Source organism: Megalobrama amblycephala, linkage group LG16, assembly GCF_018812025.1.
Source record: "Megalobrama amblycephala isolate DHTTF-2021 linkage group LG16, ASM1881202v1, whole genome shotgun sequence".
Lineage (NCBI taxonomy): Eukaryota > Metazoa > Chordata > Actinopteri > Cypriniformes > Xenocyprididae > Megalobrama > Megalobrama amblycephala.
In genome coordinates, this window is record NC_063059.1 from 14,512,712 (window position 1) to 14,539,245 (window position 26,534).

General features: G+C 37.0%; 1 protein-coding gene across 4 annotated transcripts in view; it reads right to left on the bottom strand.

Annotated features, from left to right (window-relative positions):
- Window positions 1-1,895: 1,895 nt before the first annotated feature.
- cuedc1b (CUE domain containing 1b) overlaps window positions 1,896-26,534 on the bottom strand; it is a 29,706-nt gene continuing 5,067 nt past the window's right edge. Inside the window, exons 2-12 of one of the 4 annotated variants that reach the window (XM_048160177.1) lie at window positions 24,026-24,389; window positions 14,039-14,666; window positions 11,138-11,265; window positions 10,672-10,798; window positions 8,612-8,843; window positions 8,200-8,268; window positions 7,043-7,132; window positions 6,830-6,923; window positions 6,451-6,509; window positions 4,546-4,631; window positions 1,896-4,349 (exon numbers count right to left, since the gene is read on the bottom strand). In XM_048160177.1, the coding sequence (XP_048016134.1) occupies window positions 4,558-4,631; window positions 6,451-6,509; window positions 6,830-6,923; window positions 7,043-7,132; window positions 8,200-8,268; window positions 8,612-8,843; window positions 10,672-10,798; window positions 11,138-11,265; window positions 14,039-14,335 (1,170 nt within the window). In that variant the 5' untranslated portion in view covers window positions 14,336-14,666; window positions 24,026-24,389 and the 3' untranslated portion in view covers window positions 1,896-4,349; window positions 4,546-4,557. Of the gene's footprint in view, window positions 4,350-4,545; window positions 4,632-6,450; window positions 6,510-6,829; window positions 6,924-7,042; window positions 7,133-8,199; window positions 8,269-8,611; window positions 8,844-10,671; window positions 10,799-11,137; window positions 11,266-14,038; window positions 14,667-19,804; window positions 20,361-24,025; window positions 24,390-26,534 lie in introns of those variants that run through there. The other 3 variants (XM_048160178.1, XM_048160176.1, XM_048160179.1) reach the window with 3 other exon arrangements.

The following is a 26,534-nucleotide window of genomic DNA, read 5'->3' on the forward strand; positions in this document are numbered from 1 at the left end:
TGTGATAAAAACAATAATGTAAGATGAATGCAATCTTACAGTTCTGTCTGTTCTCCTTGTTTATCTTTATATGTTGTTATAGCTATTGGATTTGTTTCTAGCAAAAAGTTAGTGTGCAAAGATGATTATTGAAAAACGGTTTTGGAAAAACACCTCTGGGTTGAAGAGAAGTGCATATTTATTTTTTGCCAGATCATTATGTGTTAAAGAAAGAAATTTCTAAGGGTTAACTTAGTGTGTCAAACTGATAAATGTGTTAGATACTGGAAGTTTTTTTTTTTTTTTTTATCTTTGTTTTTCTTGCCATGTTGGCTCACTAGATGCTTGATAGTGGAATGTTTTTATTTTGTCTTTGGTGATTACTGATGTGACTGCGGAGTTGTTGGATAAGGCTTTCTTAACAGTTGCCTAGTAATTCCAAGAAATACCCGTTCACAGAGAGTTGGTCAAGGGAAGGTCATCTAACTTGGTGGTCTGCCATAAGTAATAAACCAAGAATGGTAAATGATTTAAAAGAAAAATGTATGTAAAATAAACCTAAAAATGCAGCAATGAGGGGAAAAACACACCCATTATAAGGGAATGTACTGCCCTCTATTGGTTGCATTTAGATAGAACAGGGGTTTTCAAACCTTTTAATATATATATAGTAGTCAATATTTGAAGTGGATCTAAACTTTTTATCAAAGTTGTCCTAAAACCTTATTCTTAGGACAACTTAGGTCTTAGGACAACTTTGATTAACTTTTTTGATCCAATTCAAATGTTGACTACTGATATATATATATATATATATATATATATATATATATATATATATATATATATATATATACAGTGTTGGGGAAAGTTACTTATAAAAGTAATGCATTACAATATTGCATTACTCCCTAAAAAAGTAACTAATTGCGTTACTTTGTTACTTTTTATGAAAAGTAATGCGTTACATTACTTTTGCGTTACTTTTTCTCACCGGGGCTGGGCTCGCTTGTTTGTGTATTTAATAACAACAAAAAAGTTATATTTTTGGCAAAAAGGCCCTTTCACACCAAAAGTGAAATGAATAAGCCTCAGGCTGAAGGAAATACATATTTACACCTGTACAGTAGAGGGCGCAGTTCAAACACACCTTTCAGCTGTGCTGCCATTCTGGATTAAAGAAGAATAGGATACAGATGAAGGAAGTTCTAGTTCTTATTTCTAAATCTAATTTAAAGTATTTTCTGCTTATTAGTATGGTTGAATTTGGTATATTGAAGGTTAGCAGCAAAGACATTGGCTAATAATTGAGATTAAATACATAAAGTATATTTGTGTAATTTAATATAGTTTATTATTACAGGTTTGCAAAAATTCTGAGATTGCATTTCACTGTTTTTATTCATTTTGAGGAATACCGAATGTTTTTGTGCAAGTGAGATGAGTAAATGCATGTTCACATTTAGTCTAAAACTGCAATAACCATCATGTTTACACAGCGCACACAACACCCTCTGCACTTTATTTCTGTCAATATGGGGACAGGAGAGCTGTCAGTCAATAAATGTGAAAAGTAACTTGCGTTACTTATTTGAAAAAGTAACTTAGATATTTTGTTGTAAATTGAAAAAGTAATGTGTTACTTTACTAGTTACTTGAAAAAGTAATCTGATTACATAACTCAAGTTACTTGTAATGCGTTACCCCCAACACTGTATATATATATATATATATATATATATATACACACACACACACACACACACACACACACACACACACACACACACACACACACATTTTCCATTGACACCAACCCCCCCATCCACTTCATACATAACAAAAACAAACAAAACTAGTAACTAGACTTTTTGTTAAGTACTTGACTTTGTTGGGAAAAAAATTACATGATCAGACAGAGTACAACAATTTTATTATTTATTCCAATAGCTAATAAACATCTGGATTGTAAGAAAAGTCCAGAACTTGAAATAGTCTTAAGTGAATGATGTGATCCGGAACAATCACATTTATTTTGGACAAATAGATGAAGAGTCAGCTTAATTTGGTGAGAATCATAATCTTCAAAAGAAAGGGGACAGAAAAAAAACAATGGAAAGATCAAATATTTTAGGTTAAAAAAAATTGTCAATTTCCATGTACAGTTTTTTCCTACTAATACAGTATAAATATTACATTCCACTAATTGTTAAAAGCCACTTAAAATCATGTGGCTCGCACACGACACTCTCTGAACACATCCGCCAGTGATTTTGCCTCTATATCTCTCCCATATAAAGACAGAAGATGAAGAAGTAGATGTTGAAAACATTTCGGGTAAACACGCAAGGACATGTGATCAAGAAAAGGAACTTGGCTACATACTGAAGCAGATCATCCTCACAGTCCTTGAATTGTTCATATCAACCTCATGACGGGTAAACAGACGGCGCTACCTTGAAGCTTCTGCGCTAAGAAGTTTTCAGTTTTAGTTGTGCTTTTTAACAGAAAGTGAAATGAGAGCAAGTTCCCTGAGTGGATCAAGTATGTTAACAAGCAGGATGGAAGGGAAAAATCTCACGCAGTCGTGCCTGTGAATCACGGTAGACGCTGGGAACGTGGGCTCTGTGCTGTATGCCTTACTACTCTCAACAAGGTTTTGCTCTTACAAAACCTTGGTTCTTTCAATTCACATCATTTTCAAAACGAACTACCGACTTGTTGCTCTGTGCCATTCATAAACATCTGTTGAAAAAGGAAGTAAAAATACATCATGCCAAATATGCATGGCACCGGCACATATTTCATAATGGCTATAACACTTCACAGAACATATAATTACTGTATGTGGAATACACGTCATTTATGATGCCTATGGATACCTATATAATTTGTTATAATGGCAAAAAATCATTATATAATCACATATTGATGTGACATGAACACGATCATGCCTTCATATACTGTACATAATGCCCTTTAGATAAAAAAAGCAAATTCCAATAGCCATTTCAGGAGCTTGTATCAGTAACATGGTGGAATCCAAAAATGTGCTTTGACACATAATACTGTGACTAGGTGGTTTCAAACTACCAGATTTACCAGCTGGACAATCTGACATACATAAAATACAAACAAACATCATCAATGTCACACAATGTCCTCCAATAGGCTACTTTACACTGAATCAGTACTGGGACGCACAACAGTAAAAGGAACATAATGGCACATTCTTATTGGTGGATCACAGTTAGACCTCTGACCTTATGACATAGTCAAGTGACCTACTGGAAGCACAGCGTTAGGGTAAATCATTCAGTGTGATTTGCAAAAAAAGCAAAGCACACAGCAGCGTGTTGGTTGGTTCAAGGGCATCATTCAAATTGTTCTCTGCACGTACTGTTCAAAGATAACTAAAAAACATGTTCAGATGGCAACTATAGTGGCTCAAACAAACAAATCTAATCACTTTTCACAAAGAAACAATTGAAAAAAAAAAGGATTTAAATATTTTATAAAACAGATATGGCAGTGCAAACACGAGAAGCAGGCCGACTCTTCGGTTTATCTGCGATTCGAATTTTGGCATTGACACTGTGCCGGAGTGGCCGGACTTGGCCAGAGACTACTTTGAAGACATCATCTCATCTGAATGAACTCCGTTTTGATTTAACTATGAAAAAGTAGTATGGAAATGGACTATTCAGCGCCCTAAAATCACACCAGACTAAATGGAGACCTGAATTAATGGTGTTTTTCCTTAATAGCAACGATAAAAAAAAAAAAATCTGGGTACATTCTTTGAGGAAATGCTGTTGATGTTTAATGTGCAGATCAGACTCTGAGAGTGGCAGAGTCCATTGAATATAAGGTAATAGTTATATACTAATGTGCTAAAACAACGAGTTAATTGTGTCACTTCTGGACAGTAATAAATCAAATATTTCCTATTTTTCTAATGGTGACAAGTCAAATCAAACATAAGTGAGGACAAATTCCTCAGGTAACTGATATTTTTAAACAAACATAAAAGGGAATTTCTTTCAGGTGATTAGGGATAAAAAAGAAAAAAATACATAGGAAATCAGTACTATAGCTGTTGAGTTTTACATGTGAAACCAAATATTAACAAACAGTTACAATACAATAATTATAATAGTAATCAAATGTAGGTAACAATAATCTTAGGCTTGCAAAAGGCTGCTACAAAATGATCATACAGTCCTGCCTCGGCTGGTCTGGGGGGGAGGCTGTTCCTCACTAGTCTGGGATTGCCTGCACTGGAGCCGCTGAGATAAGGAGCAATCAGCCATGGGTCATTCTGAGGTCACCATGGAAACCCTAATTTCCCAAGAGCACAGAGGAGGGATCTGGAATGAAATTAGCAAGAGGTTAGTTGCAAGATATCTAGATAGATACGCCACTAGATATCTATGTCAGTCACAGGATTATTATACTACTGGAACAAATATCATATCTGAGATGATTAATCAGTAACACAGTGATTTAAAAAGCCTGTATGGTTTAGAAAATACAAAAAGACACAAAAGAAGTAAACAATCTCACTGCATGAGCCAGTCACCATGATAGTGGTTCCTTATGTGGCTCCTCTTCTTCCTGTGCAGCCAATCGTCTGTGTTGACTTTCGTCATCTAGAAAGACACACAGCGGCATCCAAAATTAAAAATGTAGTCCAAATTAGGGCTGCACATGGCCTCATTCAGTTACTAAATTAAGGCTGATAGACAGAAACATAGATTTAAAGCATCTTTGCTGAATACTTTCTATAAAAAAAATTGAGTGCTGTCAAACGATTAATCATGATTAATCGCACCCAAAATAAAAGTTTGTGTTTAAATAATATATGTGTGTACTGTGTATATTTATTATGTAAAAATACACACACATACATTAATATATTTAAGAAATATTTACATTATATATATATATATATATATATATATATATACACACACACAGTACAGTCCAAAAGTTTGGAACCACTAAGATTTTTAATGTTTTTAAAAGAAGTTTCGTCTGCTCACCAAGGCTACATTTATTTAATTAAAAATACAGTAAAAAACAGTAATATTGTGAAATATTATTACAATTTAAAATAACTGTGTACTATTTAAATATATTTGACAAAGTAATTTATTCCTGTGATGCAAAGCTGAATTTTCAGCATTGTTACTCCAGTCTTCAGTGTCACATGATCCTTCAGAAATCATTCTAATATGCTGATTTGCTGCTCAATAAACATTTATGATTATTTTCAATGTTGAAAACAGTTGTGTACTTTTTTTTTCAGGATTCCTTGATGAATAGAAAGTTCAAAAGAACAGCATTTATCTGAAATACAAAGCTTCTGTAGCATTATACACTACCGTTCAAAAGTTTGGGGTCAGTAAGAATTTTTATTTTATTTTTTTGAAAAGAAATTAAAGAAATGAATACTTTTATTCAGCAAGGATGCATTAAATCAATCAAAAGTGGCAGTAAAGACATTTATAATGTTACAAAAGATTAGATTTCAGATAAACACTGTTCTTTTGAACTTTATATTCATCAAATAATCCTGAAAAAAAATATTGTACACAAATATTTTGTACAATTGTACACATTAAATGTTTCTTGAGCAGCAGATCAGCATATTAGAATGATTTCTGAAGGATCATGTGACACTGAAGACTGGAGTAATGATGCTGAAAATTCAGCTTTGCATCACAGGAATAAATTACTTTGTCAAATATATTCAAATAGAAAACAGTTATTTTAAATTGTAATAATATTTCACAATATTACTGTTTTTTACTGTATTTTTAATTAAATAAATGTAGCCTTGGTGAGCAGACGAAACTTCTTTTAAAAACATTAAATATCTTAGTGGTTCCAAACTTTTGGACTGTACTGTATATATATATATATATATATATATATATATATATATATATACACACATACATACATACATACATACAGTCAAACCAAATATTATTCAGAAATTTTTGATATTTTTGACATATTTTTACCAGTGGGTGCAGGACACTATAGTTCATTTATGTAAGTGAGGATAGTAAAACAAAATAAACTATGACATATTATACCCAAAAATTCTTCATACAGTGAACTACCAGTAAAATTGAAAAAAATTTGGAACCAAAAATTATTCAGACACTTTGACCTGACCATGTTTTGCTTAAGTGTTATCTGACATAATTAAGATATTTTTTTCTGACACAGTTTAACTCTGAGATCTTGTCATATTTTATTACCATTTTTTTAATAAATGATTAATAGTAAAATTCATATATATATATATTTGTTAAATATATACATGCATGTTTGGGTTTAGGGATATGTAAAGTGGAAGGAGTTGGATCTAAAGTTGAACCCCTCCCCCTGGATTCTGTCAGAGTTAATCAGAGACATAAAGAAAAATAGCTTGGAAAATGGGAGAGAAAATCTTACCACATGGGTTTCCTTCCACATCATCTAGGAGGTTGGCAGTGGAGTTGGCTGTGCCCAATCTGAGAAAGTGTAGTCAAAGTAAACAGTCGACACTAAATTTACTCAACTGAACTGGACTAAAGTTACTTTGCCAAGAACCATGAATAACATTTGTTAGGGAATTTGCTGAACACAAAACAGGAGAGCCACTGAGTTCAACATTAAAATTCAGCATCCTATCTCACTCTACTATATCTCTAAATCCTCTAGCTTCCATATTTTTGTCCTAATTTCTATTTCATGCTTGCTCTAAAAATATTCTGATTTCATATAGTATTTTTTTTACACTCATACTGTATTGATTTAAGCTAAAGTGGTTCTGGCACATTTTGAAGGATACGAATGATGCCGTAGCAATGTTCTTCTTTTGGACTTCCTCCGCTTTGTCTTCTCCGAGAACCCTCTAGCGATTTCAAACAGCTTCTTCCTGGTTGCTGCAGAAGTGAATGCAGAATGTTACAATGCAACAGAAATGTTAACGTCCTACAAATACAATCTTTTTAAAAAACAATTATTTTCAGGTGAACTGATGTGTTTTAGTCAAGACCCTTACATTTCCCCATGAGCTTTAGCTTGTCTCTGAACAGAGCGTCATCTGAGACTGCTGTGCAGGCCTCTACAGATCCGGAAGCATAGTGGTCACCTGTGTTTCAGGGGAAAAAAAGTGAAGCACCTTAATGTCTATAACAAAAATGTTGCAAAATGAGTTACATTTTAAATGTTACACTTTCTACCCTTTAATATGAGTAATTGTAATAGCGGTGCTATTACAATTGAGAATTTGGTGTTTTTGAAAAGGGAAAACTAAGGCCCCCATATACTTCAAGCGAAATCAAAAAACAAACTAGTGTGATGTAATTTCAAACAAAATCAGGCCAAAACAAAGTTCTTTTGGAGTTAATTTCTGGAGTTCAAAACAGCTTGCCAAAGCAAGCTTCGAAGCAAAATGTTCGCTCTGGCTGGTAAACTACCACTGGTCAATGGCGATTACATAATAGGTAGGTGTGGTCTGTGGCTCCACCTTCTTTGATGTGGAAGCTTTCTTCGGTTAATTTCTTCTGTTTAGTCCACCGAGGTCAGACATCTGTCAGTAAAAACATGAACCCACTGGAGAGTGGCGTTACAGTAGAAACTGAAGTTGTAATTCTGAGAGAGTCACTGACTTATTTATGTTTAATACTGTAAAGCTGCTTGCTTTAAAGCAATCTGTATAAAGTGCCAAATAAACGTAGAGTGTCGAATTGCAGAGCTCGTGCAAACATATCCACATCCATATGATCAGATGCTTTCTTAAAGGGATAGTTCACGCAAAAATGAAAATTATCCCATGATTTACTCACCCTCAAGCCAACCTAGGTGTATATGACTTTATTTTTTCAGCCAAACACAATTGGTGTTTGGCTTTATAATGGGAGTGAATGGTGCCATTTTTTTGAAGACCAAAAAAAAGTGCATGTACCCATCATAAAAGTAATCCATATGGCTCCAGGGGGTTAATAAAGGCCTTCTGAAGTGAAGCGATTGGTTTTTGTAAGAAAAATATCCATAATTGTAACTTTATAAACTGTAATAGGTTACTGCTGCAAAGGAATTTAAAACTTTTTTTACACCTAAACAAAGAACATAAAAGACATATCAGGGCCTTTATGCATATGCACACAGACACACACGCAAACATGTGCAACCACACTTCAGGTGAATGATATCTACCTGTGGAGTTCTCCATGCTAGCTGATGAATGACTGGATTTGGATTTCTTTGACTCATATTTCAATCGATCTAAAACATAGAAAGCAGGTGTTATGGAAGTCTTTGACATCCTGCATTCAACAAGGATATGAAATCCTCCAACTAATGCCCATTCATAGGCTCAAGGCATATCAAACAATCTGTGTGGAAAAGCACAACGTGTATGACAGAGCACAACAAAATCTCGCTGTGAGGAAAAGACACTGCTAATGGCTTTGGAGAGAAACCAAAACGTTCACAGCCAGGCTGAGTAAATTAGCATAAGAATTCACTCTTCAGGATTTGTGTAGGTGGAACTGCGAAAGGAGGGGAAGTGGAGTATATCAGAAACTGCTCATTGTCCCATTTAGCATGTGGGCGAGGTTCTTCCTACCTCTTTCCAATGCAATGAGGAACTCTCGGTTCCTCTGCAGCTCCTTCATGAACTCCTCGTTCTGCAGGAAGAGAGCGATACGCTCATCCTCCAAATATTGCTTGAGTTTGCGTTCCTGCTCTGAAGCTCCACTTGTTCCTGTGGCAGCCGCCACAGCGGGGACCTTCTGGGGTACTGAGGAGGAGGAGGAGGAGGAGGAGGAAGAGGGCTTGGAGATGCTACTCTGAGAGCCCTGCAGAATATTGAAGCGTATGGAATATGCAAGAAAATCAGACTCGCTTTCATAAAACACTCAAACGTTCTGAAAAAAAAGGAAGAAGAACTGACAAACAGGGTTGTTTTAGTGCAGTTCTCCATAGTCTGAATTTTGTAAATAAACAGTTTCTGAAAACATTTAAGAGAATTGTCCACTAAGGTTAAAATTTTAATTTAAGTTTAAGAAAAAATTCCAGTTCTCCAACTAACAGTTTCATCCCATCATTCACACAAATAAAAATATTTAGTAACACTTTATTTTAGTGTCCTTGTTAAATATATTACATGAAGTTACTATAGTGATAACTATAAATTATGCCTAATTACATGCAATTTACCATAAACCAAACCCTAATCCTAACCCTATAGTAAGAACATGTTGTTAATTATTACTCAGTAATTAAATGTATAATTACACTGTAACAGGACACCTTCAAATAACGTGTAACAATATATATACATAAATAGAAAAATTATTTTGCATATAGTAAATTAAGTCTATTTTGCAACTACATTCAGATTTTTTGCATCGTTTCAATTAGAAAAAAAATACTATATCATTTTAATAACAATTTTCGTATGGTAATGTGAGTGAGAACTGTTAATGGGATGAAAATATTCTTAAATAATATGCACTATGCTCTGCTTTGTTTTGTTATTCCTATATTTCTATTTAATTTTTAGATGAAATATGACCCAGACATGTTGAGAGAAGATTCACTCTACTAAAAACACACTGTTAAAGTGAGAACTTTAATAACATGAGAATTTCATGCTGTCATAGTGAATTTTAAATATATTGCTTTATGTTTGAATGTCCATCATATGCAGGATGACTGTATATGTGTACAATGGATGAAGGACACCGTTATAGTTAATCTAGCCATTCAGAGAGCATGATATGGCATAAGAGCTTAAAAGCAACTGTACAGTGGCCTCCCTGCTGCATTTCTGTATTGCATTAGCATGTTTTAATGACCAAACCTCTGGACCACTGAAGTTGTTTCTAAACTATTAATAGATATTGTTGAATAGCAAAAGAACTGGAGGAAAATCAAAAGGCCAAAAATGTAAGTTTTTGACATCAAGCCCAGAGGGCACTTGAAAAAAAAAAAAAAATTCCTTGGAATCAGAGTTTGTGCTAGATAACTGAAAATACAGACTATGTTTTACCCCTTAAACAAAGAGGAAAAGTGATGGTAACTTACATTACCATTTAAAAGTTTAAGGTCAGTAACATTTTTTTGAATGTTTGTGAAAGTCTCTAACTAAAGGCCCGTTCACACCAAGAAAGATAACTATAAACATAACTACACCAATAACCATATAAGCGGCCACACCAGCAGACAACATCATTCTGCTTATTCTAAACGTGTGCTGCAGTTTCGTCATCTGCACGAGCTCTTTAAAGCAAGGTGGATTCTGATTGGCTGTCAATGTTTTTATATTGTTATCTTTATACTTAGTGTTAATAATAATAAAAAAAAACAGTAAAACAGTAATATTGTGAAATATTGTTACACTTTTCTATTATTTAAAATCCTATTATTCATTCATTATTCCTGAATGTTAAAAACAGTTGTGTTGCTTAATATTTTTCTGAAAACCATGATATATTTTTTTTCAGGATTCTCTGTTGAATATAAAGTTCAAAAGAGCAGAATTTATTTTGAAACATAATTATTTTGTAACATTATATCTTTATGGTCGCTTTTGATCAATTTAAAGCATCCTTGTTGAATAAAAGTGTTAGTTTATTATTGACCCCAAACTTTGCATTATTGCATCACATGATAAATGCTCACCTGTATACTATCCAATTGTTGGGGCAGGATTCGCAGGAAGTCATCAGGCAGATTGCCAAGTAATGGTGGGTTCCAGTTTTTGTAACCTTGGACTTGCCTGTGTCCAGGGGGAGGCTGGGCCTCAAATCTGAAAGATAACAGAGCCCAATGTCACTGACACTTGTTTCAATGGCAACTCTCAATGCTCACATCAGACTTATAATTCAATTAAAGCTCCTGCATTGTGTCTGACCCTTTACATATTTGTGCATTAATGAGTATTACATCTGTGGAGAAATGGATTTACGTGCATCTTGGCTATTAAACCACAAACACATGGCTCTACAGGAATTGCACTATGGTTTATGAACACCAGGGGGCATCAATTTAGAGAACTGTGACTAAAATGAACAAGGACCTGCTGACCCCATTTCCAAGACTGATATTTCAGTAATTTTTTTAAAACTGCTCTCAAAAAGTTTATAACCTCGGTGGAGGAACAGGAGGAGCATCAGGGTATTTCCTGTCATATATGTGCATGTCATATGTTGGTGGCGAGTAGACAGGGGGCGGCTCTTCATCGGAGCTGTCTGGCTCGAGGGTCCGCTCAAGAATCTGATAAAGGCACAAGAGGAAACAAATGTAATTAGCAGCAACAAGAAACTTTTATTGAGGAAAAAAGACTAAATTATTTTTCTATTGCACAGAATCATTTATTTATTTAGTTGTTATTCATTTAAAACCAGTAATGGTAGAAGGAATGTCAAAAATATGGGTGCTTTGATATCAAGTTGATAATAACATAAAATTCGACTAGTCTTTGCTTGAACGATACAAGCCATTGTTTTAGTTAAATTTGTTAATATCTAAATTAAAATCAAATGTAAAAAATTAAAATTTCGGTATCGTGACAATCCTCAATGGTAGTTATGTTATCAATATAATGAATACAAACGTTTTTTATTTTTTATTTTATTGTATCTCAGATCAATGTGCTGTACTGCATATGCTGTTCATATGAAAATCACAGCAAAGAGAATATTCAGTAAAATACATGAAGATATACTGTTCCAATACATCCATCTGTTGATACTAAAATAAAAAATATAAATGAATAAAAATGTAGTATTTTTATTTGAAAGCTGCAAGCCATTTTTCAAATTTAACTTGGTTAATATTTAAATAAAATTGATAATTTAAAAAAAATGTATTTAATTAATTAAATTAAGTCTATATAGTAGACTGGTATTGGTGTCAGCTAGTGATTTTTTTTTTTTTTTTTTTACTTTCAGGTCAATGTTTTCTGTGATTTTTTTATACAATCATAATATGCAGTAAAGCACATGCACATACTGTTTCACCACATCCCCATCTAAACAGAAGTAACATAAATAATGCAAGAGAAAAAAATACACCAGTGGGGAATGTCAATAAAAGCAGCTACACACAGAATCGTGGAAGAATGTATAAACAAAATGCACTGCAGTTTATGCTTCACTTAGGAATGCATGGCAGTCTAATAATAAGTCTAATGGCAGAGCATCTCCACTGAGATATACCGTAATGTGTCTCAGATCTGTTTCCAGGCCCAGTACTGACAGTTTCTTATCAGAGCAGTCAGGTGTAAGAGGATTGTGGGTAGGAAACCAACTGATTATTACACCCCGCTTAAAATAAGAATATGAGCGAGAATGCTACACAAAACTTAGCTTGCTACAGATTCAGCAAAGTGCACAAGCAAAATGGAACGCTTTTTAAGTTATAAAAAAGTATTTTTTCAGGGGCCAGTGTGAAAGACACTTGGGAGAGTTCATGAAATTATCACTGTTAGACCTACCTGAAAAACTAAAAGCACAGTTAATTTCAAATGTATTTATTTGTGATATTGCTAATTTGTTTATTTGTTCTTAATTAAATAATGACTGCTTACTTGTCTTTAACAATGTTTGACTTAGGTTTGTAGAAATTGGAATCGAGAATTGTGAAATTTCGCTGGTATCTAAAATTTTGGAGTCATAACCTCATTTATTACAACACAAGGTTACACGAGACATAAACAATGAAAACAATAACTATTTTATTTGATTTATTACTTTATTGTGGTGAATATTTTGGCAGGGCAAGTAAAAATTTTAACCACTGACCTGACCAGGGGTCTCATTTATAAAGCGTGCGTACGCACAAAACGGGGATGGAAACGTGCGTACGCCAGTTCCCACGCAAAGGTTGTGATCTATAAAAACCTTTAAGCAAACTTTGAGCTGTGCGTACGCACATTCTGGAGTCAAAAGTGATATGAATTGAGATAGTAGATGTGCTACTTTCGATCACTTTTCCAGTGACATGCTGTTTTAATGACAGCGAGGAGCGCTGGGAGCACAATAATTCCTCTTTAAACTAAACTGCAGATGTTTTGATAAAATATTTTTTCGAGAATGACGATCAGTGATGCACACTTAACTTAGATATTGTGGAAGACACTGCTGGATTCGGTGGTCGAACGGTCCGTTGTCCAGTTTGAATAGGTCCAATAATATCTTACTGTACAACCACAGCTGCAGGAGGTGTTGATGTCGTGTGAAGGATCTTCAAACAATTACCATTTGAAGGATATCATTTGAGGAAAACGGTAAGATTTGCATGTTTTCTTTTTAAAATACTTTGTCAGTGACGCGCCGTTTCGGACAATTGTATTTACACTGCAATAAGTAGGCCGATCTGTTTCCACTAAAAATAGCCTATAAACTTCCTAAAAGATATGTTCACCTTATCAGCAAAAAAAACTATTAAAATACTATCTGGCCAGTGGAAATGAATGAATCAACTCTATTCTAAAACCTTTATCTGAAGTATTTTATACAATTTTGTTTTTATGGATATTTTGATATATTTATTCTAAAACATAAAGAGGATATTGGATGATTTTTATCACTGTAGTGTATTGCCCAAATTGCATTTATAGTCCATATCTAATATTTTCCAATGTCTTGTACCTTTGACGGTGTTAACCGTGGATGTCACGTGGATGGGAATATGTATGGAAATGATATGTAGATGAGGTTATGCATAGTAAAACTAGGCGTCGTAAGCTACATATATGGTGATTTCGGGGAGGAGACAGGGTGGAGATGCACGTACGCACAATCTTCCGCTGACTGGGATAAAGGGATTTGTGCGCAGGTTCTGGCGTACACATGGTTTTATAAATCTGATTTTTTTTGTGCGTACGCAGAATCTAGCTTTTGCGCGTACGTACACTTTTAGTAGGGATCCTACGCACAGTTTTATAAATGAGACCCCAGGCCTGTATAAAAAAATCCTTGGCGTTGAGCCCCGCTTTTGTCTTCCACTGAAGAAATGCAATCATATGGGCAATATAGACACTGACCTCTGGTGGGATGCTGTCATCTGAATCCGAACTGTCATCTGAGCCTTGCCCATCGATGCTCATTTGCAGGAGCTGGTCGATGGTAGCATCCACAGCCCCATTGTTGGAGCGCAGGACGCACTCGATCACCTCATAGTCCATGCTAGGGAACATGGTTTTAAAGTCCTCCATGGCCTGGTTGAACTCCAGCCGTCGAACTTGCCGGTTGGGCTTGGAGTTGTTGAGCTCGCCTGCTGCTGAGCCTCCGCCACCCCTAGACCCTCCATTACTGCTGCTGCGTCGGAAAAGGCTGGTCATCCTACAGGATCCCCGTTTCCTTAGCCGACCACTGACGCCACTTAAGAAACGATAGCACCTACTTCAGCCCGATGTCTCCCACAAAATGTCTCTGTCCGTCTCACGTGTTTTTTTTTGGTTTTTGGAACTATTCAAGTTCACTTTTTCATCATACCAAAAAAAACCCTAGTCCGCTGGATTGAGAGAAATCCTTTCTTTCTCTTCTTCTGCTTATTAAGCTGCATCCAACAAGACAGTATGGAGTTGCTGGCACGAGGGAAGTAGACGGTCTGGTCTTGAGCGTTCTAACTTTGTGACCGACTGTGTGATTTCCCCATTAGCTCTGCTCAAACTGAAAAGAAATACAGAGACACGCAGTTAACAAGACAGGGTTTGAAATGATACCGTTTATTATAAAAACCTTTGACTGCCAAACATCAACCAGTTAATGGTCTGAATTCGTGCTTCTCATTGGCCCTGTATTTAGTCCACACACGTTGCTACAAAGCCATCGACCCCGAAGAGACCGATATAATGACATCCGCAGATATAATGACACTGTCAGAAATAAACAGTAGAAAGCAAAAAACAAAGCTAGTGTGTAGAAGTCAAATTCTAGGGTAAAAAACAAATAAAAGTGTAAGAAACCAAGGGCTGAATGACAGAAAGTGTATCCAAATACTACATATGGAAAATATTATACTAAAATCATGATTAAGAAACATTTTTGTGTTAGACCAGTCAGGCCAATAGTTTAGATTTGTACTTGCCCTGGCAACTGACCACACCACAAAATTATTATTTTTTTATTGTAATTTATTCCTGTGATGATCCTTCAGAAATCTTGAAAATTCTGATTTACTGATCAAGAAACATATTTTTGGTATGTTATATTTGATATATTTTTATATCAATGTTAAAAACAGTTGTGCTGCTTAATATTTTTCTAAAATAGACTCATCAGGGTAGTATGGTGGATAGGGAAGGTAGCCAAGCAGTGGAGATGTGCAAAAGATGTCTGGATACCAAAGGAGGAGAATGCAAGTGGCATCTCACAGTTCTGCTCCATCTCTCTGCTCAGTGTAGAAGGCAAAGTCTTTTTCAAGATTCTTGCTAACTGCCTGACAGTCTATCTCCTGAGGAATACCTACATTGATACCGCAGTGCAGAAGGGAGAAGTTCCAGGTATGCTGGGATGTATAGAGCACACAGGAGTGGTTACCCAGTTGATCTGTGAGGCAAGGGGGAATAGAGACCTGGCAGTCATTTGGCTAGACCTTGCCAATGCCTATGGATCCATTCCACATAAACTTGTGGCAACAGCGCTGACAAGATACCATGTTCCAGAGAGGATTAAAGACCTCATACTGGATTACTACAATAGTTTCAGTTTGAGGTTCACTTCTGGGTGAACAACATCTGCATGGCATCACCTAGAGAAAAGCAATCATCACTGGTTGCACCATATCAGTGTCCTTGTTTGCCTTAGTGATGAACATGCTTTTCAATCAGCAGAAGTGGAATGTAGGTGCCCCGTCCATGGAAAAAGTCAACCTTCGATCAGAGCCATAATGGACGATCTGACTGTTACAGCAACATCAGTTCCAGGATGCCGATGGCTCCTCCAAGGGCAGGAAAGGCTCATTACATGGGCAAGAATGAGTTTCAAGCCAGCTAAATCCAGGTCCTTGGTCCTGAGGTAGGGAAGAGTGTCTCCTAAGCACCATTTCTCTTTGGGAGGAGTCCAAATTCCATTGGTGTCTGAGAAGCCATTAAAGAGCCTGGGGAATATCTTTGACTGCACACTGAGAGATACAGTGGCGGTCCAGGCAACTAATATGGACCTGAAAGCATGGCTTTTAAAACTGGATAATTCAGGACTCCCAGGGAAGTTCAAGGCATGGATTTATCCAAGACTTCATGGCAATCGTGGAGGGCTTAGAGCGGAACATCAGCCAGTTCCTTCGCAGGTGGCTGGGCCTAATAAAGAGCCTTAGCAGCACTGCCCTTTATGGGCACATCAACAAGCTGCAGCTTCCTTTCACAAGACTGACAGAAGAATTTAAGGTCACCAGCATTAGAGAGGTGTTACTTTATAGAGACATTATAGACCAATAATTGATTCCACAAGAATCTCCTCTGCAGGCATCACAGTTAGAAATGGAAGGAAGTGGCAGGCACAGGAGGCAGTTGAGCAGGCAGAAGCGAGGCTGAGACATGGCATGTTGGTAGGCTCTGTGGCAGCCAGATGAAAAAGCCCAGGGGAGAGAGAGACATCAGCTGATCCAAGGAGAGATCTGTGCAGTGGTAGAAAAAGGAAGGCCGGAGTAATGCCTATGTGTGCAAGCAGGAAGCTTGGACTAACTGGGACCATATAACTGCATCTAAGATCACCTGGGCAGAACTTTGGAAGACAGAACCAGCAAGACTCAGGTTTCTGATTCAGTCAGTATGATGTCCTTCCGAGCTCAGCAGACCTGGATTGCTGGGATTTAGCTAATAATCCAGCATGCCCACAGTGCCTTGCAAGAGGTTCCTTAAAGCACATCTTGAGCTGCTGCCTGAAAGCCTTGGGAGAGGGGAGGTACAGGTGGCACCATGACCAGGTGCTGAAGGCAGTAGCTGACACCATCTGCATCCCAATCCAAAAAAGCAAACATTAGCTCCCAATAAGGCACAACATCGCATTTGTCAGGGAGGGAGAGAAACCTCAGGTGGAGCCCAGGGCCTCAACTGGGCTGCTAGCCTCAGCTCATGATTGGCAGCTGCAGGTTGACCTAGGGAAGCAGCTGAAGCTTCCATAAAACATTGCAAGGACAACATTCAGGCCAGATCTGGACCTAAAATCTGACTGTTCCAATTAAGTGGTCATGTTGGAACTTACTGTCCTTTGGGAAGTCCAGATAAAGGAGGCCCACGAGGACAAGAAGGCCATGTATCTTGAACTGGGAGAGGAACGTGGAAGGCATGGGTGGAGGGCCCACTTTGAGCCCACTGAGGTGGGCTGCAGGGGCTTTGCAGGACAGTCTCTTTGGTATTAGAGGGTTGCAGGAAAGAAGAGCCACCAAGAACATCATAAAAGCTGAGGAGAAAGCTTCAAGGTGGCTGTGGATAAAGAGTGGATACACTGGATATACCGATCCACAGTTTAGTGTTATACTTGGACACTTGGGTTGCCCAGGCGAGGGTGTCTAATGATCGAAGACCTGAAACACCCTACCAACCCTGAGTTTATCACTGATGATGTGTCCTAGTTGCACTATTGGGTGTTTCAGAAACCATTTAAAATATATATAGGAATTTAAGCATATTTTTAAATACTTAAAATGTATATAGAATAAATAAAAATATAATATTTAAAGAAATTAAATGTATACATTTAAAATGTATATAAGAACTTAAGTATATTTTATATACTTTACAGGACCTACACCAATCAGTTCTAGTGACAAAAAGCAAAATCTATTATTGTCAAGTGCAAAACTTAATTTTAGATGCAAATGCATTAATTTACCTTCAGACTACTTAAAGCAAATCCTGACCACTCTCAGGCCCCAGTCCTCTCGACATCTAGCCGTCCAAAGTTTTCCACATATCTGCTTTCTTTTAAAATGCGAAACAAGAATGCTAAAAATGTGCGAGTCTGCAGAGCATAGCTACAACTTTGCTGTGATGTTCTGGGATCTCATTTGCCTTCCACCCTCCCTTTCTCTCTCCTCTCAGTGCAGGGCAGAGAAATCCCTGCTTCGGTAAAACAATACACACAGCCGAGCCCAAGCCAAGCCCACATGGCACTGCCAGGACCCAGCACCCCTCACCAGCCTCTCGTTGGCATGGAGACATTTTGTGATGTAAACAGGATGCTTCGCCATGCACTGACATGAAAGTGTATGCACGCCTGCAGGGATGCCGACAAGAGAGCGGGGAGCATGGTTTAGTGATCGAGGAAAAATTCCTCTTGTGGCCAATTTCAGTGGCTTGAGGATTGTGTTCTGAGTGAAAAGGTATTGTTTTAGTTCCCTACTGAACTAAGAGCCTGCTTTGCATCTACTTACTCATTCGGCTTAGACGCTGCGATGCCTTGGCGACGCAAAACAAGAAAGGTCACAGAAACAAGAGTGGTTTTCTAAGAGTATGACCTACTTGGCTAGTATTAATGGCAATTTAGAAAAATAAGCAGAGGAGAACTGCGACTTCTGGAAAATCCTTGGCCTAGGATAATTAATTGACAGTTTATTATCGTGCTTTCAAGGCAGTGCTGTATTGATATTCCTCAAACTTGCTTACATGCAAACAATGTTACATGAGCATCAAATCAGCATATTAGAATGATTTCTGAAGGATCATGTGACACTGAAGACTGGAGTAACAGCTTTGTCATCACAGGAATAAATTACATAATATTTATAAATAAAACATTTACTGCTTTTTTAATAAGATAAATGCAGTCTGGTTGAGTAATAATAATAATAATAATAATTTATTACATTTATATAACACTTTTCTGGGTACTCAAAGCGCTTTACATATGGAAGCTGGTGTGTCTCCATCTCAACCACCACCAACGTGCAGCATCCACCTGTATGATGCGACAGCAGCCATATTGCGCCACAACGCCCACCACACACCAGCTTATTGGTGGAGAGAAGACAGAGTGACTAAGCCAATCAGTGTATGGGGATGATTAGGAGGCCATGATTGACAGAGGCCAATGGGCAAATTTGGCCAGGATGTCGGGGTTCCACCCCTAATCTTTTCAAAGGACATCCTGGGATTTTTTACATCCACAGAGAGTCAGGACCTCGGTTTAACGTCTCATCCGGACGGACGGTGCTTTTTGACAGTATAGTGTCCCCATCACTATACTGGGGTGTTAGGACCCACACAGACCACAGGGTGAGCACCCCCTGCTGGCCTCACTAACAGCTCTTCCAGGGAGCAACCTAGTTTTTCCAGGAGGTCTCCCATCCAGGTACTAACCAGGCTCAGCCCTGCTTAGCTTCAGCTATAGGGTGATATGGCTGCTGGTATGGCTGAGTATGAGACTTCTTTCAAAAACATTTTAAAAAATCTTACCGACCCCAAACTTTTGAACTGTAGTTTATATATTTAGCTATAAATAACTGAGTTTTCACTGCAGTTACGATAATTAAACAGTATTACTAATAATAAAGAATAAAACACAGCTTGGTTACTAGGCCTGTAAATAGATCCTCCTCAAAACCAATACTATATGTAGGTTGTAGGAATATTTCAATATGGAATTCTTTCTGCATTATTTCAACTCCATCAGGGATCCCTGGAGACAGGAAATTGGGAACAGGATGCTCCATAACAAAGCCTTTAGAAGTACCAGAAACTTGTAGCGTGTTTAATGCAAAGACTATATTCAGTAACGTTTCATGCAAATAAGGTACAAAGAGCTGAAGTCAATATACAGATGAGCTTATCATAAGCTAAAATTCTAAAAACATCCAACTTTCCACTTACCCTTCCTGCTTGAGACTCTCACTTCCTGTTGTAAAGTACCCATCTGACCCATCACTAACACCCGATATCAAAGAGCTTTGAACTGAAGGGGAACACAGCAGAGATGACTTGGAGTGCACGTATATGTGTGCGCTCAGAGTTGGCATGGACTGTAGAGAGCCAAGGCCATGCATTCCACCGAGCTATTTTTCACATGACTATGATCTGTATCCGAGAACCTTCTATATTTACTAATGGGAGCCAGAGCTCATTTTTACTCCTCCAGAAAGCCAACTCACTGTCTCCACTGCCAATGTCATGACAAAAAAATTCAGAGCAGATGTAAAACAGTCATGCTAAATGTACTTCATAAATCTGTTGTGTTACCTGCTTAGGAACTGTGTCTAGTGGGATGTTTTACAAACAAGCAAAGGTTATGGAACTTTGGCAGTTTGTCTTCTTACTAGGCAATAAGTAACTTAAAAAAAAAAAAACATCTAGGAAAGTCCTTTGACCACAATCCACTGTACTACATACTTTACAGCCTTCATGTCGCTGAACGAAACGATGTGCTGCTTAACTATTCTTTGATGAATAGAAAGTTCAAAAGAACAGAATTTATCTTTTTTTGGCACTTTTGCTAAAGAAAAGTTTGTTTTTTTTTAAAAAAAAAAAAAAAAAAAATCTTACTGACTCCAAACGGTTTGGCCAATAGAGTGTCTCTCTCTCTCTCTCTCTCTCTCTCTCTCTCTTTACAAACACTTTAACACAAACTTTAAATAAACTCTTTGCTGCTGTCAAATAGATTCAATGTTTAAACAAACAGAAATAAAATAGAAACAGTGAAAATGTATTTATCTGCACCAAGATAACAATACATAAACAGCAATATGTATCTACATTTTTTTTGTCCTAAAACATTTAAGGCATGTAAATTACCACAACCAATTTTTTCAGGAATGATTCGAATAAGTCATGAAATCAGTGTTTCTGATTCAATTAAATAAACAGTTCAAAAGAAGTTAAAATTCACAACTATATTGCCATTTTTGTTACTGAGATTTAAATCAAAGATGTTGTTTATGTTGTTAAAATATTTCAACATAACGCTATTATACTTGTGAAAAAAGAGATACAAGCCTTTAAAACAAATTTAAAATCTACACAATATACATACTGCTACAGAAAAGAAATCTAGTACAGATGCCCGTGACACAGGATAAGAAAACCACTGCCAACTACAGCAGTTGTGAACTCTTGAACCAAGGAAGGATTTAGCTAACTCATCCAGGTTAGTCAATAACTCACATGGTGCACAGACGGTTTCCAGATCCAACACATGATGTGAATTATGGGAAAAGAAATGCATCACATCCTGTCTGCAAGCTGGCTGCAGGCCAGTGGACATCCAGATGCTGCAGTGCTTTAAAAACTCCATTTAGAAAAGCCTGAACACCATCACCTGCTCTGAGGATACATGGATGTGAGCTGTCCACTTTCACATGCATTATTCAGCTCTGTTCAGTCTTATCGTTTAGGCAGAGATGGATTAAAATGGGCAGATCTTGATGGGGACATGAAACAAAAGCATGTTCAATACTTTTAACACCAAACAGTGCTTACTAACAGAAAGAATGCTTGTAGTTAAGAGGCATCATAAATGGCAGACCTGGGTTTAAGTGTATTTTTAAGTGTTTAAGTGTATAAATTCTGTGGACAGCATTTGCGCAATTCAGAGGAATGGATATACACACAGACATAGACATAGACTTTTTACCAATAATATTACATAGCTTTTCTCATTATAATGCCAATTAGACATTAAAGCACTAATTTTTAGTCGAGATGCAAATAAAAATGATAAAGTTACCCGATATCAACAACAGTAAAAAAAATGTACAATCATGCATGCACTCACTACAATGGTTAAATGTAACGATGGTTTCTATAGAACTTTATTTGGTGTTTGTTATAAAAATTGGTTAGAAACTGCCATTTGAATGAATTATAAACAAATTCCTAATGTCACTGGTAGCTGAAAATCATCAAATTATCCAAAATAAACAAGCACGCAAGAGGCAGGGGACTTATAGAGATTTTTGAATAACGGCCATTCCAATCCAGGGCAAATCTACGGAGCTTTCTGCAGATGCTGTGTGTGCAAATAAATAATCTTAGAAACAGGGTTATAGACTCTATATACTGACCCATTAACAATTAAGTGAGAATCATCAATTTGCAAAAATTTAAATGAAAAAAAAAAAAAAAATAAAAAAATTTAAAACATAAATGTCGCTTTGGATAAAAGCATCTCCTTAATGAATAAAATGTAAATAGATGTAAATGTTAAATTTTCATTCCGTCTTAGAAAGTTGAAACTACCGACATATAAAAAAGACTATAGAAAAGATGAAAAAGACATTAGCTATGTTTCCATCCAAAACTGCAAATTTATGCCCAAAATTGGAATATCGCATAAAGCATTTCCAAATAGAGCACTGTTTCCATCCCATGTGTTCAAGAGAAAAAAATTGTCACTTGCTGGGAAATTGCCACAAAAAATCTGTAAAAAAAAAAAAAAAAAAAAATTGCTGCAATCGATAAAGCCACTTCATACATCACTTGCGCCTCAGAGTGTGCAGACAAAATGCAATAAATGCTGTCATGTTATATTGCGTCCGGAGGCTGATGCCTCATCTTTGGGAACAAAATCGTGTAATACTGTTCTAGGAGGTCATTATACCCAACCATTTTGATGAAAAAATTTGGCACAGGCATTTCAGAATGACCAAACCAACATTTGAGATGCTGTGCAAAGAAATTGGTCCGCTTGTTAGTCCCGTTATGTCTCGTCTCACATGATCTGCTGAAGCAAAGCCACATGACTTTTTTGTTGTGCATCAAGGGATTTATTCGGTTTCCATTGTATTTTATGCGCACATCTTCTTATCAGATAAAAAAAAAATGATCCACCTCAATTGAGCGCATACATTTTTTACGCACATTTTTAGAGTTTATGCACATCTTGGCATTTTCACCCAGCGTTTTTTTATGCAAAATCCTAAAATTCAAATAAAATTAGGTGGATGGAAACATTGCTAGTGATAAGTCAAGGAAACATTAATACAGTTTGGGTGTTGACCCACATAAGTGCACCATCGCCCCGCCACAGTGACTCCAGTCGTCCTGATTGCGGGCACCGAATTGGTTGCACTCAACTTGTTTTGACAGCTGATAAAGGCCAATTAAAGCCTGCGGGTTTTGTTTTCACAAGCCTTGTCCAGGGCGTTATCAAGAAGCTTTTTTTCCCAAAATAGGTTTCACTTTGCATTAATAACGGTAAATCTGACAGACGTTACGGCTGAAGGATTTCAAAGGAGCATAAAACGCATCATTGGCAGGCGAGCTTTCATGTAACGATTCCTCAAGTGTGCACTGTGATCAATATTTAACAAAGCTCTAATAACGCCAACGTGCCTATAAGAGTGTGTGAAAGAGCAGCTATGGTTTAAACCTGCTCAAAAAATGCTGAAGACCCAAAAGCCATCTGAGCAGACCGTGTAAAACCACCAAGCCACTTTTCAGATGGGAAACTATCTGGCAGCATCAGCACAAGCTAAAAAAGATAACAAACAGACCAGCAAACCAGAGGGAAAAAAAAGAAGTGAGAGAAACTCTCTTTCACCAAGAGCGAAGAGAGGAAGGAAAAAAAACACGGCCTTGTTGATAGAAGATCTTTTCCGAGCAGTGCGTGCCATGATCAAAAGAATGCTAAATCTGGATGCTCAAATATCAGGGCGATACGATCCTTCGACACCGCCTGGATTCAAACTGTCAAACACAGATTAAAGACAACACTCGGCTGCAGAATCAATCTGGCATAAACAGACAAAAATTAAGTTAACAAACAGACAATGACAATATTAGGCCTGGTGATTGTATTCTGAATAAAAAAAGGCAAGTGGAGCAGTCAGAAGCAAAAATATGGCTGTTCAGCAAGCAGATGAACAGAACGGACCCGAGGGGGAGAAACTGGAAAGCCTCCACGAGTTCTCAAGTGAGCCAGTCAGCTCCAACACCTTGGCAAGAGCAAAACTAATCGCAAAACAGACCTTTGACAGAGGCACAATCAATTACGCCGTCTGTGATGTCTGGCAGCTTCTGCTCATATGTGTTTCTGAATGAGGGAAATGTGAAGTCTGCAAAAGTAGAATAATTAATGGCTGAAAGGGAGTAACTCACTGCTATCTGTTATGGGATGTGTGTCTATCTGAATGCATCACTGACTGGATGGATGCCACAAAGCCATTCACTGGCAAAGTCACTTGAATAGAGACACAAAACTATTTGGTTTGATTCATCACTGTTTTTGTGTTCATTCTGGAAGCAAACTGGAAAGGCTTGTATGTGAGGTTTATATGCGCAGTATTTTTGTGGAAAAGCACTTTTATTTGTGACTCTAGTTCAGTTGAATGAGCAGAAATCAGTCAGGCAGGCACTGAAGCAAATAGCATAAGGGCTTGACAATCCCCTCCTCCTCTTCTTTCTTCCTCCTTTCCTCTGACCTGGTTCCAAAGCCATAGCCAACATGAGGGAACTGGGGTTTCTGAAACGGGAAGGAGGAAAGAAAAAGGCTGACTTGACTATGACACCCTCAGCATGTCGCCTGTCCCGCTGCTGGAGGATATTCTTCAGAGCGTCGCCCCCCGAAGTGCATCTGTTGAGGCTCGCGCAATAAACCCAATAAAGATGATCTTAACAGACCTTTTTTTGGGCCATCTGCCACATAAGGAACAAAAGTCTGCCATTGTCCCCTGGGAGCCCAACACACAAAACATTTGCTAAAGACACTGTCTAAGAGCACAGTAGCACCTTTTAGCCAAACTTTAACTACCCACTCAAAATACATAAACTTATTGTGAATGCAGTTCATTCCATCTAAACAACTAAGATTTTTTTCAGCAGGGATGTATTAACTTAATCGAAAGTGACAGTAAAGACATTAGACATTGTTACAAAAGATTTCTATTTCAAATAAATGCTGTTCTTTTGAACTTTTTATTTATTAATCATGTGAGTAAAGTATTTATTTTGATGTTTACGTTTGATTCTCTATGAGTTTGAGGCTATATGCTCTGTGGCTAACGGCTAATGCTACACTGTTGGAGAGATTTATAAAGAATGAAGTTGTGTTTATGAATTATACAGACTGCAAGTGTTTAAAAATGAAAATAGCGACGGCTCTTGTCTCCGTGAATACAGTAAGAAACGATGGTAACTTTAATCACATTTAACAGTACATTAGCAACATGCTAATTAAACATTTAGAAAGACAATTTACAAATATCACTAAAAATATCATGCTATCATGGATCATGTCAGTTATTATTGCTCCATCTGCCATTTTTCGCTGTTGTTCTTGCTTACCTTGTCTGTGCACAAATCCAGACGTTAATACTGCCTTTCCTTGTCTAATGCCTTGAACATGGGCTGGCATATATGCAAATATTGGGGTCATACATATTAATGATCCCGACTGTTACGTAACAGTCGGTGTTATGTTGAGATCCGCGTGTTTTCCGGAAGTCTTTTAAACAAATGAGATTTATATAAGAAGGAGGAAGCAATGGGGTTTGAAACTCAATGTATGTCTTTTCCATGTACTGAACTCTTGTTATTTAACTATGCCAATATAAATTCAATATTTAATTCTAGGGCACCTTTAAGCAGCACAACTGTTTTTACATTTATTTAAGAAATGTTTCTTGATCACTAAATAAGCATATTAGAATGATTTCTGAAGGATCATATGACACTTAAGACTCCTGAAAATTCAGCTTTGTCATTACAGTTTAAAATTTTAATATTTTCAAATATTACTGTTTTTACTGTATTTTTTAAAATCAAATAAAAAGGTGAGCATATGAGAGTTCTTTCAGAAACATTAAAAATTTTTTACAAGAACAATCCTCTTCTTAAATAAAGTATTAAAAACAAACAAACAAAAAAACGTACAAATCCCAAACTTTTAAACGGTAATGTGTGAAAGGGATAATCCACAGCTAGCTGTGCATTAAACGATTTTAATGCATGATGTGGAGGCTAAAAACCTCCTGATGTGAAACAGAATCCATTGATTCCATTCAAATTGTTAAATGCACAGCTAGCCATGGATTATTACGCTTATACCTGGTCATTTGCCAGCATTAAAGGTGCCCTAGAATTAAATATTGAATTTACCTCAGCATAGTTGAATAACAAGAGTTCAGTACATGGAAAAGACATACACTGAGTTTCAAACCCCATTGTTTCCTCCTTCTTATATAAATCTCATTTGTTTAAACGACCTCCAAGGAACAGGCGAATCTCAACATAACACCGACTGTTACGTAACAGTCGGGGTGTACGCCCCCAATATTTGCATATGCCAGCCCATGATTGAGGCATTAGACAAGGGCAGTTAGTATTACACAAGGGCAGAACGTCTGGATCTGCACTGCTGAATCATCAGACTAGGTAAGCAAACAAGGAAAACAGCGAAAAATGGCAGATGGAGCAATAATAACTGACATGATCCATGATATTGTGATATTTTTAGTGATATTTGTGAATTGTCTTTCTAAATGTTTCATTAGCATGTTGCTAATGTACTGTTAAATGTGGTTAAAGTTACCATCGTTTCTTACTGTATTCACGGAGACAAGAGAGCCGTCGCTATTTTCATTTTTAAACACTTGCAGTCTGTATAATG